At 44.1% G+C, this 14,180-nt stretch overlaps 1 protein-coding gene across 2 annotated transcripts in view; it reads left to right on the forward strand.

Annotated features, from left to right (window-relative positions):
* Window positions 1-13,055, forward strand: part of Usf3 (upstream transcription factor family member 3) — a 50,332-nt gene extending 37,277 nt beyond the window's left edge. For both annotated transcript variants that reach the window (XM_075963272.1, XM_075963281.1), the window contains one exon: window positions 845-13,055. In XM_075963272.1, coding sequence (XP_075819387.1) covers window positions 845-7,281 — 6,437 coding nt within the window. In that variant the 3' untranslated portion in view covers window positions 7,282-13,055. The remainder of the gene's footprint in view (window positions 1-844) is intronic.
* Window positions 13,056-14,180: the final 1,125 nt, after the last annotated feature.

Consider the following 14,180-nt stretch of genomic DNA (forward strand, 5'->3'; position numbering starts at 1 on the left):
GAGAGAAGCAGGTGAATTTCTGTGAGTTCAAGGCCAGCCTGGTTACAAGTTCCTGGACAGCCAAGGCCAGGATCTCTTGTTTGTAGCCACAGCTATTGTCAATAACTTTGAAAGAGTAAAAATAAACTCAAACTCTCTGACCTTTAGTCAAGGTGGAATAGTACTCAACCTGTGGACCCCTACAGCACAAAAGATCCAACTCTGAAAATTCAGAGCTCCCATTCCAGAGCTATCTGCCAAAAGGGATGGTAGTGTCTAACATGGTTTTAACCTGGTTTTGTTAGTCAGATGGGACATTAGCAGAATTAAGAATTATACCAATCAGCCTTGATAATAAAACAGGTGTCATCCATGGTAGCTGTGAGGATATCTATCTATTACATTCTGGCCACCCTTGGGCTACTATATCAGGCTGAAGCCTTTTCAGCTCAAATGTAACCTTTGCATTCCGTAGGGTTCATTTAAGAGGCCTGTCAGTTGTGGTAACCCTGAGCAAAGAGCTTTCAGCTTATCAAAAGCATGTTCCCAGGAATCAGCCTGTGTTCCCCTGTTTCATCTTTTAGCTATCTATGCTACTGGGAAATTTTGTATTGGGAATGTTGAGACTTGTACACTTTAGGAGATTTTTAGTGGTTGTCCTTTAAAGGTATAGTTTAAAAGGAATATAAAGAAGGCTTGGGGTGTCAGTCTTAGAAGAAAACCTCATAGCAGAGAGCTCATGGCTCTGCTAAGGCCTTTGAAGGCTAGAATTGGAATTAGTGGCTTAGCACATATATTTTTGCTTAAGTTGTTATAATCACTGACATTCACCAGTAATTTTACATCTTCATTTCTAATATTTTAGCTGAAGAAATTAAAAAGCTACGAAAACAACTGGAAGAAATCCAAAAAGAAAATGGCCGATATATTGAATTATTGAAAGCAAATGACATATGTTTATATGATGACCCCACAATCCACTGGAAAGGAAATCTGAAAAACTCAAAGGTGTCGGTTGTTATTCCGAGTGACCAGGTCCAGAAAAACATCATTGTTTATTCCAATGGGAGCCAGCCTGGGGGAAACAGCCAGGGGACAGCCGTTCAGGGAATAACCTTTAATGTTGGTCACAGCTTGCAAAAGCAGACCGCCAATGTGGTGCCAGTGCAGAGGACCTGCAAGCTTGTGACTCCTGTGTCTATTTCTGGAGTTTACCCTTCTGAAAACAAGCCGTGGCATCAGACTACAGTGTCTGCGCTGGCTGCCAACCAGCCTGTTCCCCTTTGTCTTCCCGCTGCCATTTCTGCTCAAAATATTCTCGAACTTTCTACTTCCGAAAGCCAATCAAGTGTGCTTGGTGCCAGTGGTGGCTCACTGATCACTGTTTCAGTTGGCCCTGACCCTCACCAACATCATTCCTTGCACACATGCTTAAATGATCAAAATGCTTCAGAAAATAGCAGTGGGCAAGAGAGCCCTAAATCATCAAAGCAAACAGTTGTGTGTGTCACAAGCACCTCCTCCAGCAGCTCGGCAACTGCCTCTAAAGTGCATCATGGAACCAGATCTGGCCCGAGTGTGCAGGAGTTCAGTGGAGATTTGCAGAACACCATTGTTGTGTCCGTTACCACCACAGTAAGCCCTGGCCCTCCCAGGTCTACAGGCGATTCTTCTTCAGTGAGCATTAGCAAGGCAGCAGACTCAACAACTACAACGACAGTGGTGGCACCAGCTCCCAGCAGAGTAGTGAAGACCACCCTCCCAGTGAGCAGTCTTTCTGCAAATCCTTTGGACAGTGGTTGGACTCTTTCTTGTTCTTTGCCTTCTTCAAGTGTTAGTGCTTCAGATTTGAAAAACATCAATAGCCTTACCCGAATCTCTTCAGCTGGAAACACACAGACAACATGGACTACTTTGCAAATGGCTGGAAACACTATTCAGCCTTTAAGCCAGGCACCGTCTTCTGCTGTGACTCCAGTATTAAATGAGTCTGATACCAACCCTACCCCAAGCCTCCATAACCATGTGGCTACAGCCATCACTTTAAATAATTCCCTTCCAGCAGATAGGCCGCCAGTTGAGCAAGTAGTGGTCACTTTGCCTTCGTGTCCACCCTTACCTATGCAGCCACCAATTGCCCAGCCACAAGTTAAATCTCAGCCTCCAAAAAATATCCTTCCCTTGAATTCAACAATGCAAGTGATTCAGATGGCTCAGCCAGTTGGGTCAGCTGTCACTGCGGCTCCAGGTAACCAAAATGTCATCATTCTTCAGCCACCCAGCACAACCCCATGCCCAGCAGTGATGAGGGCAGAGGTTCCCAACCAAACAGTAGGCCAACAGATTGTCATCATACAGGCAGCCAATCAGAACCCATTGCCACTCCTCTCTGCTCCCCATTCTGGTCCTGTTCGACTTCCTGTTAATGGAGCCAGTGCTATAATAGGGTCTCATAATAATGTGCCAGCCCCACAGACTTTTGGAGGAAAGCATCTTGTCCACATATTACCAAGACCTTCATCTTTATCCATATCTAACTCAACCCAAACTTTTTCTGTTACCATGTCAAACCAACAGCAGCCTCAAACCATTTCTTTAAATGGGCAGCTCTTTGCTTTGCAACCTGTCATGTCTTCATCAGGAACTACAAATCAAAGCCCTATGCAAATTATTCAACCTACCACCAGCGAAGATCCAAATACCAATGTTGCCCTGAACACATTTGGGGCTTTGGCCAGCCTCAATCAAAGCATATCGCAGATGGCTGGGCAAAGCTGTGTACAGTTGTCTATCAGCCAGTCTGCTAATCCTCAGACTTCTGTAAACAGTCAGCTCAGCCCAGCTAACTGTCTGTCACTAACCACTGTAGCACCTACCATGACAACAGATAATTCAGCCACACTACCCAGTACGTACAGTCTTGCAACAGCTTCCTCAGCAAACACTGTCACTTGTTTGCCCTCTACCATGAAATCAAAAAGACCGAACAAGAAGCCAGGTGCCAAGAAACACTTAGCAGCTAACAAGCCAGCATGTCCCCTGAATTCAGTCAGAGATGTGGGCAAGCTAGATGGTCCCAGAACAGACAGCTCGGCAGAGCCATCGTGTAATGATGGACTGCTGAACAGCCTCCCTGGTGGCCTCCCATCTGTTGCTGTATCCCAGGCAAAGAGTGTTAGTATTTCTGCTTCACATTCTTTGGACATTCTGAATTCTGAATCAGTAATCCCTGAGTCTGTGTCCAAACCTAAGTCAGCAGGGGACTGTAGCTCATCCTCCCAAGACTCGGAAACAAATGAACAGTTTGCAGTGGCCCCAGCAAAATCCAAAGATTCTCCTCCCATCTTGCAAGAGACATCTCAGGGCACACCACCAACTACTGTAGCCTTGTCCAGTGCTACAAACTCCTGTACTTCAGCCAATGTGTTGAGTCCATCTCCTATCGAGTCCCAGATTTTGGTTTCTCAGGTTTCTGGTATGTCATCAACTACAAGCACTTCAAGTGCTGACTGTATTTCTGAAGTAGAAATTGCGGCAGAACCTTGCCCCATTCAGCAGAATTCACTGGACACCATGCAAGCAGCAGGGCCTTTAAAGGGACAAGGTCTAACAATGCTGCTATCTGATCTTACTAAAGAAAAAGACCTTCAGAAACCATCTCTTTCTGTTCAGATGGATCATCCAGATTTTTCTCCAGATAATTCTAAGATAGGTGATTCTAATGTTGGTTTGCATCCCAAGCAGGAACTGTTACTGATAAACGATGACAGAGACCCTCCACAGCACCACTCCTGTCTCCCTGATCAAGAGGTTATCAGCGGTTCCTTGCTCACCAGCAGGCAGGCTGACTCTCCCATGTCAACCAGCTCTGGCAGCAGTCGTAGTTTCTCGGTTGCATCCATGCTTCCCGAAACAGCTCGTGAAGACGTGACCAACAGTACAACAGCCAATACATGCGACAGCTGTACCTTTGCAGAGCAAACCGACATCGTAGCCCTGGCAGCAAGAGCTATTTTGGACCAGGAGAACATTGAGAAGGGAAGGGTTAGCACACAGACTGAGATGAGGGAGGTTACTTCCAAGTCTTCTGAAACCTCTTTAGAAGGAGAGCAGCCTTTTAAAACACAGATCCGTAAGGAGCCTTGCACGGGACCGGCAGATACAACACCAAATGAATTTAACTCTCAGGATTCAGTGGAAGTCACAGTCAATAGGCCTCTCGAAAAACCGAGCTGTTCTCTGGGAATTAAATCATCAAATGCCTCCTTGCAGGTGCCAGCCTCTCAGCCGCCAAGTTTGACCAGTTTAAGTGTGAATAATCTTGTCCATCAAAGCAACGTCAGCCATCCTCTGGTCAGCTGCACGGGGTTATCGCAGACTTCCGAGCAAACATCTATTCCTGTAACTGTTAATATGCCTGTTGTATCCAGCTCTTATAGCAGCCAGCCTCCTGCACCACCTCTGATGACAGACTATCCCCAGGAACAGCTGAACAGCATGAGTAGTGCTGTACCAAATCCACAGGCTCAAGAACCCCGCTCGAAGCCGAGTCAGGAGAGCCGGAAAGATTCTGCAAAACGCGCTGTACAAGATGATCTTCTACTGTCTTCAGCCAAACGGCAAAAGCACTGTCAGCCAGCCCCTCTGAGGCTTGAAAGTATGCCCCTGATGAGCCGGACCCCAGACAGCATTCCTGATCAAACTCAAATGATGGGGAGTCAGATCCCCACCAACTCTTCAAACTCAGTTGTTCCTGCTAGCAACCCAGCTCATGGAGACGGCCTTACACGGCTTTTCCCTCCTGGTAACAACTTTGTGGCGCCTGCATTGAGGCAGACTGAAGTTCAGTGTGGTTCTCAGCCTCCAGTTGCTGAGCAGCAGCAACAAACTCAGGCAAGTCAACATCTGCAGGCCCTGCAGCAGCATGTACCAGCTCAAGCGGTGTCTCACCTTCACACCAACCATCTCTACATCAAGCAGCAGCAACAGCAGCAGCAGCAGCAGCAAGCAGGGCAGTTAAGAGAGAGGCATCACTTATATCAGCTGCAGCATCATGTGCCTCATGCAGACAGTGCTGTCCACTCCCAGCCCCATATTGTGCACCAGCAGAGAACTCTACAACAGGAAGTTCAGATGCAGAAGAAGAGAAATCTCGTTCAGGGCACTCCTGCCTCTCAGCTGTCCTTACAACCAAAACACCATGGGACTGACCAGTCAAGACCCAAGAGTAGTCAGCCACATCCTCACCATCCGCAGATGCAGCAACAGATGCAGCAACACTTTGCAAGTTCCCAGCCAGAGAAGAGCTGTGAAAACTCTTCAACTGGCCGGGGTCACCATAACCATGCCCAGAACCACATCAGTCAAGAGATTTTGCACCAGCAACAGGATGTTGGAAGCAGACAGCAGGGTTCAGCAGTTTCTTCTGACCATGTATCTAGTCATAATCCAATGCAGAGGCTTTTGCCGCCAAGAGGCTTAGAGCAGCAAATGGTGTCCCAACCCAGTATTGTGACCAGGTCTTCAGACATGACCTGTGCTCCACACAGGCCAGAGAGAAACCGAGTGTCCAGTTACTCTGCTGAGGCTCTCATTGGAAAGTCATCTTCAACTTCGGAACAGAGAATGGGCATGTCGATTCAGGGCTCAAGGGTTTCAGATCAGCTTGAAATGAGAAGTTATATTGATGTTCCCAGAAATAAAAGCTTGGCACTTCATAATATGCAGGGTCGCATGGACCATGCTGTCCCTCTTCCTGATTGTCAGACATTCAAACCAGCGGGAGCCAGCCAACAGCCCCAGAGTAATTTTGAAGTTCAATCTTCAAGAAATAATGAAATAGGTAACCCTGTGCCGTCACTGAGAAGTATGCAGTCACAGGCTTTTCGAATTAGTCAGAACACTGGCCCACCACCAATCGACCGACAAAAGAGGTTATCTTATCCACCAGTTCAAAGTGTCCCAGCAGGAAATGCTGTCCCACCAAGGGACAGTGAGAACACGTGTCACCAGAGTTTCATGCAGAGTTTACTTGCTCCTCACCTTGGTGACCAGGTCATTGGGAGCCAAAGGTCACTCTCAGAACATCCAAGGAATACACAATGTGGTCCATCTTCAACAATTGAATATAATTGTCCTCCAACCCGTGAAAGTGTTCATATTAGAAGAGAGAGTGAAAGTCAGAATAGGGAGAGTTGTGACATGTCTTTAGGTGCAATTAACACCAGGAACAGCACTTTGAATATTCCTTTTTCAAGTTCCTCTTCCTCAGGAGATATTCAAGGTCGAAACACAAGTCCCAATGTTTCTGTGCAGAAGTCCAATCCCATGAGAATTACTGACAGTCATGGGACCAAGAGCCACATGAACCCTCCTCCGGTCACATCCAACATGCATGGGGTTGCAAGGCCAACTTTGCCACACCCATCTGTGTCTCATGGAAATGCTGACCAAGGGCCTCCTGTACGTCAGGCTAACTCTTCAGTTGCCCAGAGGTCAAGACATCCCCTGCAAGACAGCAGTGGTTCCAAAATCCGCCAACCCGAAAGGAATAGATCTGGAAATCAAAGACACAGTAGTGTCTTTGACCCAAGTCTTCCTCACCTTCCTCTCCCTGCTGGCGGCAGCATGATTCTCGGACGTCAGCAACCTGCTGCAGAAAAGAGAGGCGGTATTGTTCGTTTCATGCCCGAGAGTCCACAAGTCCCTAACGATAATTCAGGTCCTGACCAGCATACGCTGTCACAAAATTTTGGTTTTCCTTTTATTCCCGAGGGTGGCATGAATCCACCAATAAATGCGAATACTTCCTTCATTCCACAGGTTACCCAACCTAGTGCCACACGAACTCCAGCTCTCATCCCAGTAGATCCCCAAAACACTCTACCTTCCTTCTACCCCCCCTATTCTCCTGCTCATCCTACTCTGTCCAATGACATTTCAATCCCTTATTTTTCTAATCAAATGTTCTCCAATCCTAGCACAGAGAAAGTAAACAGTGGAAGTTTAAACAACCGATTTGGATCCATTTTATCTCCTCCCAGACCCGTTGGCTTCGCTCAGCCAAGCTTTCCCCTTCTCCCTGAGATGCCGCCAATGCATATGGCCAACTCTCACCTATCCAATTTCAATATGACATCATTGTTTCCGGAAATAGCAACAGCTCTTCCTGATGGCTCAGCGATGTCACCTTTGCTCACCATAGCAAATTCCTCTGCTTCTGACTCCTCCAAGCAGTCCTCAAACAGACCTGCTCACAACATAAGCCATATCTTAGGTCATGATTGCAGCTCGGCTGTTTAAATCCAGAGAGACTAAATGCGAAGGTTCGGATTGAGTTGACAGCTGTTCTTGTATGTACACGTGTGCATTGGGGGAGTTTGTGTGGGTATGTGTCTTTGTTTTGGATAACCATTTTTCAGTTAGCTTCTGATTATAAGGGAGCCATGTCAGAGAAGATGCATACACTGGGGTTGTCAAAACAATCACCTCTTATTTCTGAGTGATGTACTTTCTTTGATCATCTAAATGATTTACCTTTCCAAGTTTGACTTTTAAATCTTTTATTCCCTAAGTACTAACCAACAAGAAGTTGAAGAGATCTTGGCACATGCTGGATGGTAGGAAGGAGCTGAGATTCTAAAATCAGTTGTTGATAAGTTATAAGATAGATAGTCGAGATAGTTGGTTTGCAAATCCAAAAGTAAAAGCAACATGAAAAAACGTGATTCATCACTCGGTGATGTCAACACCTAACAATTCTCAGCCACGGCAGGTGATAAATTGATAGTAGGCTAAATTCCCATACATAAAATCAAGCAGATAAAAAATATATGAAGTGTTTGACTCCTGAACTTGGTTACAGAGACTTCTTTCTTAATTATAATTTTAGCAAACTACCTAAATTTCATGTCTTGTTCTTCAAAATAGGGAGTCACATTATCCTTTAATGTGCCAAGATCATGGAAAGTAAAAGTCTTCCTAAGACAATGAGCCTTAAAAATACAAAGCAAAGATAAAATACAGAACACTTAGTACTTGGGTTTTGCATTAGGCCAAAGAATAACAGACATTGTATTGTGGCTTTTCCTAGGGTCACCTAGTGATTAGTGCTTCATCAGTTGAGTTGATGTAGTATTCTCTCTTCATTCTATTTATTTGGTCTGGAAATAAATTAATTTACAATCATTTAAATATTAGAACTGCTCAGTGAATACTGTGTTTAGAAGACACTTTTGAGCCTTTTCAGATACTTCTGAATAGGGGTTTAAGCTGTCTCAGTATTTTCATTTGCTGATTATTTATATTAAATATTACATTGTAAATTGCATTATTGTTCTTCATAACAATTATAATAAGAAAATGAATTCATTATTTTTCTTGTAGGTATAAAATGGTGCTTCACAAAAACACATTCTCTGTGTATCTGAGTTCGTGAGTGCGAGTGCGTGTGAAAGCAGGTTCCCAAGTCTAGCCTGTCCTTGCTATTGGAGATGCAGATCACATTGTACATGGTAAACAGGCATAGTCTCATCTCAGTTAAAAGTGAACAAATTGGAAAAGACAGCAGGACTGCCATCTGCAAATGGGAAATCGAGGCTTGCTCTATAGCAGTGGTTCTCATCCTTCCTAACGCGACCCTTAATACTGTGTTCCTCATGCTGGGGTGACCCCCAACCATAAAATTATTTTCATTGCTACTTCATAACTGTAACTTTGCTACTGTTATGAATCATGATGTAAATTGCTGTTTTCCAAGAGTCTTAGGCAACCCCTGTGAAAGGTTATTTGAGCCCCACAGGTTGAGAACCCCTGCTCTAAAGCATGCTGGAGTTTCTTAAAAGATTATTATTAATATTATTATTCTCTCATACATTACATCCCAACTGCAGTTTCCCCTCCCTCCATCCCACCTCCTCCACCTCTCTATCCTCTAGATCCACTTCTCCATTTCCCTTCAAAAAAGAAGGGGGGGAGCTTCCCAGGGATATCAACCAAACACTGCATAACAAGTTACAATAAAACTACAGAAACCCTAATATCAAGGTTGGACAAGGCACCTTGATAGGAGGAAAAGGGTTCTGCTGTAGATGTTTTTAAACACCACTGAATTAGTAATTAATTTTAAAGCATATATTAAGTCTTGAGAACTTAAAACTAAGAAAAAAAACTTATGTGCTGAATTTTTTTTTAAACCATTTAAACTCTTAGCTCTCAACTGTTGCTCCATTCTGGTAAAAACTGGAGAGAGAAGGACGGATGCAGAGATGGCCCGTTGTCTTAGTAGAAGCGAGCCCAAGGGCCACAGAGGGTTTGGGTTTTTTCCTTTGGTTTGTTTTCATTTTGTACTAGTCTGGTCAGAGCCCTAGTCAGAGCAGTCGCCACCGAATGCCTGCCTAAGGGCCCAGCAAAGGGCTTCTTGTGCCTTGTCAGTTTCTGTTGCCCGAAATCACCCTTCCTGGTGAACAGAGCAAACCCCTTGTTTCCTCCCACTTAGTGTTCCTGGGGGAGAAGAGAAGTTCACAGTTGCATTACTTAACTCATGTACACCACAATAGAAAGGTTGCTGAGGAAAAAGAATCATTTATGAATTGCTTTAAGCATTAATATGCAGAGTGGTCTTTGTATTTGAAGGCCCAGTTTGCCAAGTTCATTAAAGGTAATGTTGTGTATGGCCGATCCCCCTCCCTCCCCCTTCTCTTAGTGGCCGTCTTTCACACGTGCGTCCTTACATCATGATGGCTCTTGAGTTTGGAAGGGCAGGCTTGCGTTATTGGATCCAAGGTTGCATGCTGTGGAGAAACTCCAGTTTTGTGTTGTGTTTCTGAGACAGGGGTCTTGCTCTGTTGTCCAGACTGGCCCGGAATTCCTGGGCTTAAGCAGAACTTCCACCTCAGCCTCCTAGGTAGTGCGACTCAAGGTGCGCCCCACCACCCAGCAGAGAAGCTCCATTTGTGACTGTGGCACTAAGGCCTAAGCCTGTTAAGACTTTGGGTTATTTTTATTTGGTTGTCTGCAGCTCAGCTCTGTCCTGAGATAGCATTGCATTGTCAGGGTTTTCATGCCGAGAAGAGTACTGTGAGGTTGTCTGAATCTCAGCCTTCTGTGAGATGTAAAAGTCTGCAAATAATTGGCTCCTGCTCACATGTGGCCCTAATTAAATACATAATGCGCTTGTGTGTTAGAGATCATTTCATGCATGGACTCGGATGAGAAAGAGTTTGCACTTGGTTTAAAAGTCTGGGTTCTTATTAGTGTTAATAATTAAAGCTAAATGATTTGGGGATGAAACTTAAATGGTTTCTGGTAATATCAAGATAAAACTTTTGTTGAAGTAATGGCAGAAAATGCAGTCAAATTTGGTTATAAGTTTCATGTTGTCCTAACCTTTTAACATGACTGTGTAAAGCATTTCCACAGATAGCTTTGTAATTTCTGGAAGTACACAAGATCATGTCTGCCTCCTAAGTGAGAGTCATTGATTAGCGCATTTTGTTCTGACTGTTGATCATACAGGATCACTAAACGTGCTCTGTTCCTTTGGGCATTCCAAAGTTAAGTTCTGATGAAGAGTTTTAGATTTCTCTTTGTGTACTTCAATGAACTTGTTAAATATGTCAACTATAGATGAAATAAATCCATTTTAATGTTTTTAATAGACAATGGGTTTTTATAAGTCTTGTATTTCTCCAGGAGTTCTGTTTCTGTTTTCACTAGCACAGCTCTGAGACGGCAGCAGTCGCTCCCTGTCAGAGTGGAGGGCAGGATTCCCAGTGGTGGCGGTGTGATGTCAGAAGGCTGGGGGTTCTAAACTCTGGCCTTGGGAGTCCCCAGATACTGGTCAGAATTATGCTGAACTGCAATGGAGGTTAGCTTTTTACGTCAGTAAAAAAGAAGGAAACTTCTTTTGCCTTGCTCTTGCCTTCTAACGTTAGCCATCTCATGGAGAGGCTAAAACTTACACTAAAAAAAACAATGTAGACATACATTTTAATGAAAACATTAAAATGAGACTGTTACTGTGATTCGGGTTTTCCCATTCCTTCACACAGGTGTGTAGGCTCGAGCTCTCGTTTAGCTGTTTCCCATCAAGCAGATGGCAGGCAGCCTGGCTTTGTCCACGAGGCAGTTATGTCTCCATGTTGGAATGTGATTGGGCCCACCCTCTCTATTAGACCAGTGTGTAGTAGTGTGTCCCCTATGCCTCTTTCTTAAACAGCAACAACTCCTCAAAATGCCATTAGTTTGAAGTTGGTAAACTTCTCCCCTGTGGTGGAAGGAAAGGTTAGAGAAGGAACCAAAATAGATTAGCTCTGAGCCTGTATCTCAGTGCCTGAAAGGCACTCCAGGTCTGTCGTCTAGGTACTGACTGACTGGAAGAAGTGTGCCTTTGGCTGTTCTATCTCGAGGGCAACCATTAGCCAATGACCAGAAAAACTAGTATGGACTTAATCTCCAAGTGGTTGTTTTGCAGTGTGTATATGCAAATTAATTTTTTCTAGAGATGTCTTTCAGGCTGAATGTCAGCATTTTGTTTTCTTTTCCCAAAGTTCTACCAAAAAGCAAGGGTTTTGTTTGTTGGTTTGTTTTGTTTGCTTGCTTGTTTTTTGCTTGACCATACTCTGTATTCTGCTCGTGCTGGGCTGAATTCTACTATAGTAAAATCTAAGCTGTTCTTAGTAGCTCCGTGGGGCTCACAGTGCTCAGATGGAGACAGCCCATGTGGACTGGGAAAACACTGAGGACCCTTGGGCTCAGAGTTTCTGGTTCTGACCCCACACCTCTGCCCTGGCACTGCCCTTTTCCTGAAACCGTGCCTCTGATTCCTGAGACCAGATCCCAGAACATGTCACCCAGCCGGCCCTGTGCTGCAACGAAGGAGCTACAGAGATGGCACATGCTGTGTGACCAAACATAGTGATCAGTACAGCCGATGCTTCTCACTCTTGCCTTACCACCTCTGAGCCATTGTTGACAAAGTAGCTAGCAAGTTGTGTCGCTGAACCTGCACCTGAGCTTGTGAGGCAGGCCGTCCTTCCACATCCTCATTTCCATGTTGGCATAAACTCTGCCCGGTAATTGTTTTTGTGGGGAGGGGGTCACACGTGTGTCGACAGGTGCATCATAAACATAGCTCAGCTCAGGCTGAGAATGCCAGGCATGATCTGCAAGCTGTTCTGGATGAATGCACAACCTGTCATTAAAGTTCATGAGACATAGACAAAACCTCTCTTGTAGCACGTTTTTAAACAGAAAATCTTTAACCTTTTGGCCCAGTTGTGTGTACAGTTGTCCATGCAGTTTGTAATAGGAAACTAAAGTTGACCCATTTAATTTTGTCTTCACTCTTTCTGAGACCTCTCTTCCCCCTGCTCCTGAAGTCTTAAAGTCGTTTCCGTCTCTAAGGTCACTGGGCACAGGGCTTGATGATAGTGGTAAATTTTCAGGCTGTTGAACTTCTGAGAAGGGACCAGACAGTGTTGCTTAAGATGCTGCAGTTGTGTTAATGTGAAGGAAACATCTTCCACTTTCAGCAGGTTGCGTGTGTGTGCGCGTGCATGTGCGTGTGCATGTGTGTGTGTTCATTTCGGTTTTTTAAAAAGGTTGAAAATTGAGGAGAACATGATTACTTTCACAGATTATTTATAGATACACTGGTCTTGATGCTTACTGTCGGCAAGCACCAGGAAAACACAAGTTTTAGTGCTTCAGTAGTGTGACCTGTGCACCTGTGACCCAGCCAGCAGTCTTCTGTGCGCTGTGTCCTATAACTGTAAATGACTTGGTTTATAATTCTAATGGAAACTAATGTGTTTTGTAATGGAATACAGAGCAGATATGTATAATAGGATCAGGATTGTCCTACAGCTGTAAATAAGAATAGGTCCTGTTTATTTTGACATCTTTTTACAAATGCATTGTATTAGGATGTGAATATTCCAAAACATGCTCTTGTTTAAAGTTTTGAAATTTTTATTGTTAAATGTAACATTTTAATGGTTGTAATAATTATTTGTATGGATATGGATATAGTATTTTATTTAAGAAAATAAACTTTGCAGTTTTTGCATTGTGAATTCTCAAATTTTTTCCTCGTCATTCCCCATTTCACTGCAGATCACCTTGTCTCACATCTGAAGTAGTATAATTAAGTTTTTCCATCTGTCTGAAAAGATGCCATGGCACATTCCCGGTGGGCATGTATTCCTAAGCATTACACCTCAAGTAAATCAGTTATGATCGGGGCACATCTGTACATTCCTTAGAAAAAGTCAAATTAGGATTTCACATATGGAAGAGTATTCGGTGATGATTGAGGCTGAACACTCCGCCGAGTAGCGGGAGAAACTAAAACATAGGAATTTGAGATGAAAGCTGATGTTAGGCCAGACAGGGGTCTTCGCTAGAAGAGCACATACTGTTCCTGCAGAGGATCCCATGTCAGGTGCTGGCACCACCTGTAACTCGTGCTTGAGGGATCTAACGCCCTCCTCTGGCCTCTCCAGGCATCTGCACCCACACTCATACCCACTTAGATGCACATAATTAAAAATTAAATCTAAAGAAAGTTGGGGGACCATGAATGGTGGCACACACCTTTAATCCCAGCACTTGGGAGACAGAAGCAGCCAGAGCTACATAGACCCTGCCTTAAAAGAAAAAAGAAAAAACCCTGAAAGTTGGATATTTTACTCTAACTTTATCAACTGAGTTAAAAGCTTACCAAGCATAATTTATGAGGGGGAAACAGTGAATTGTACAGTATAAAAATTTAGCCGGGCAGTGGTGGCGCACACCTTTAATCCCAGCACTCGGGAGGCAGAGGCAGGCAGATCTCTTTGAGTTTGAGACCAGCCTGGTCTACAAGAGCTAGTTCCAGGACAGGCTCCAAAACCATAGAGAAACCCTGTCTCGAAGAAAAAAGAAAAAAAAAAAGAAAAAAAATTTATATAAAACTATATAAAGTTGTTGTTTTGTATAAATTTACATAAGCTTTATATTGTTTTGCTTTTGTTTTATACGTAGCCTCCTGCTAGTTGCTTCGAGCTGCTTCGAGCTGCTGCTATCACAAGTATGTACCATTACATCTGGCTAAAATTATATGACATTTAAGGCTGAAGCATAACTCAGTGATAAGGGCTTATGTGTGTGGCACAAGACCCTGGGTTTGATTATCTACAGATCAATGTATTGTTTTCAGA

The sequence above is a fragment of the Microtus pennsylvanicus genome, chromosome 1, assembly GCF_037038515.1.
Source record: "Microtus pennsylvanicus isolate mMicPen1 chromosome 1, mMicPen1.hap1, whole genome shotgun sequence".
Classification (NCBI taxonomy): domain Eukaryota; kingdom Metazoa; phylum Chordata; class Mammalia; order Rodentia; family Cricetidae; genus Microtus; species Microtus pennsylvanicus.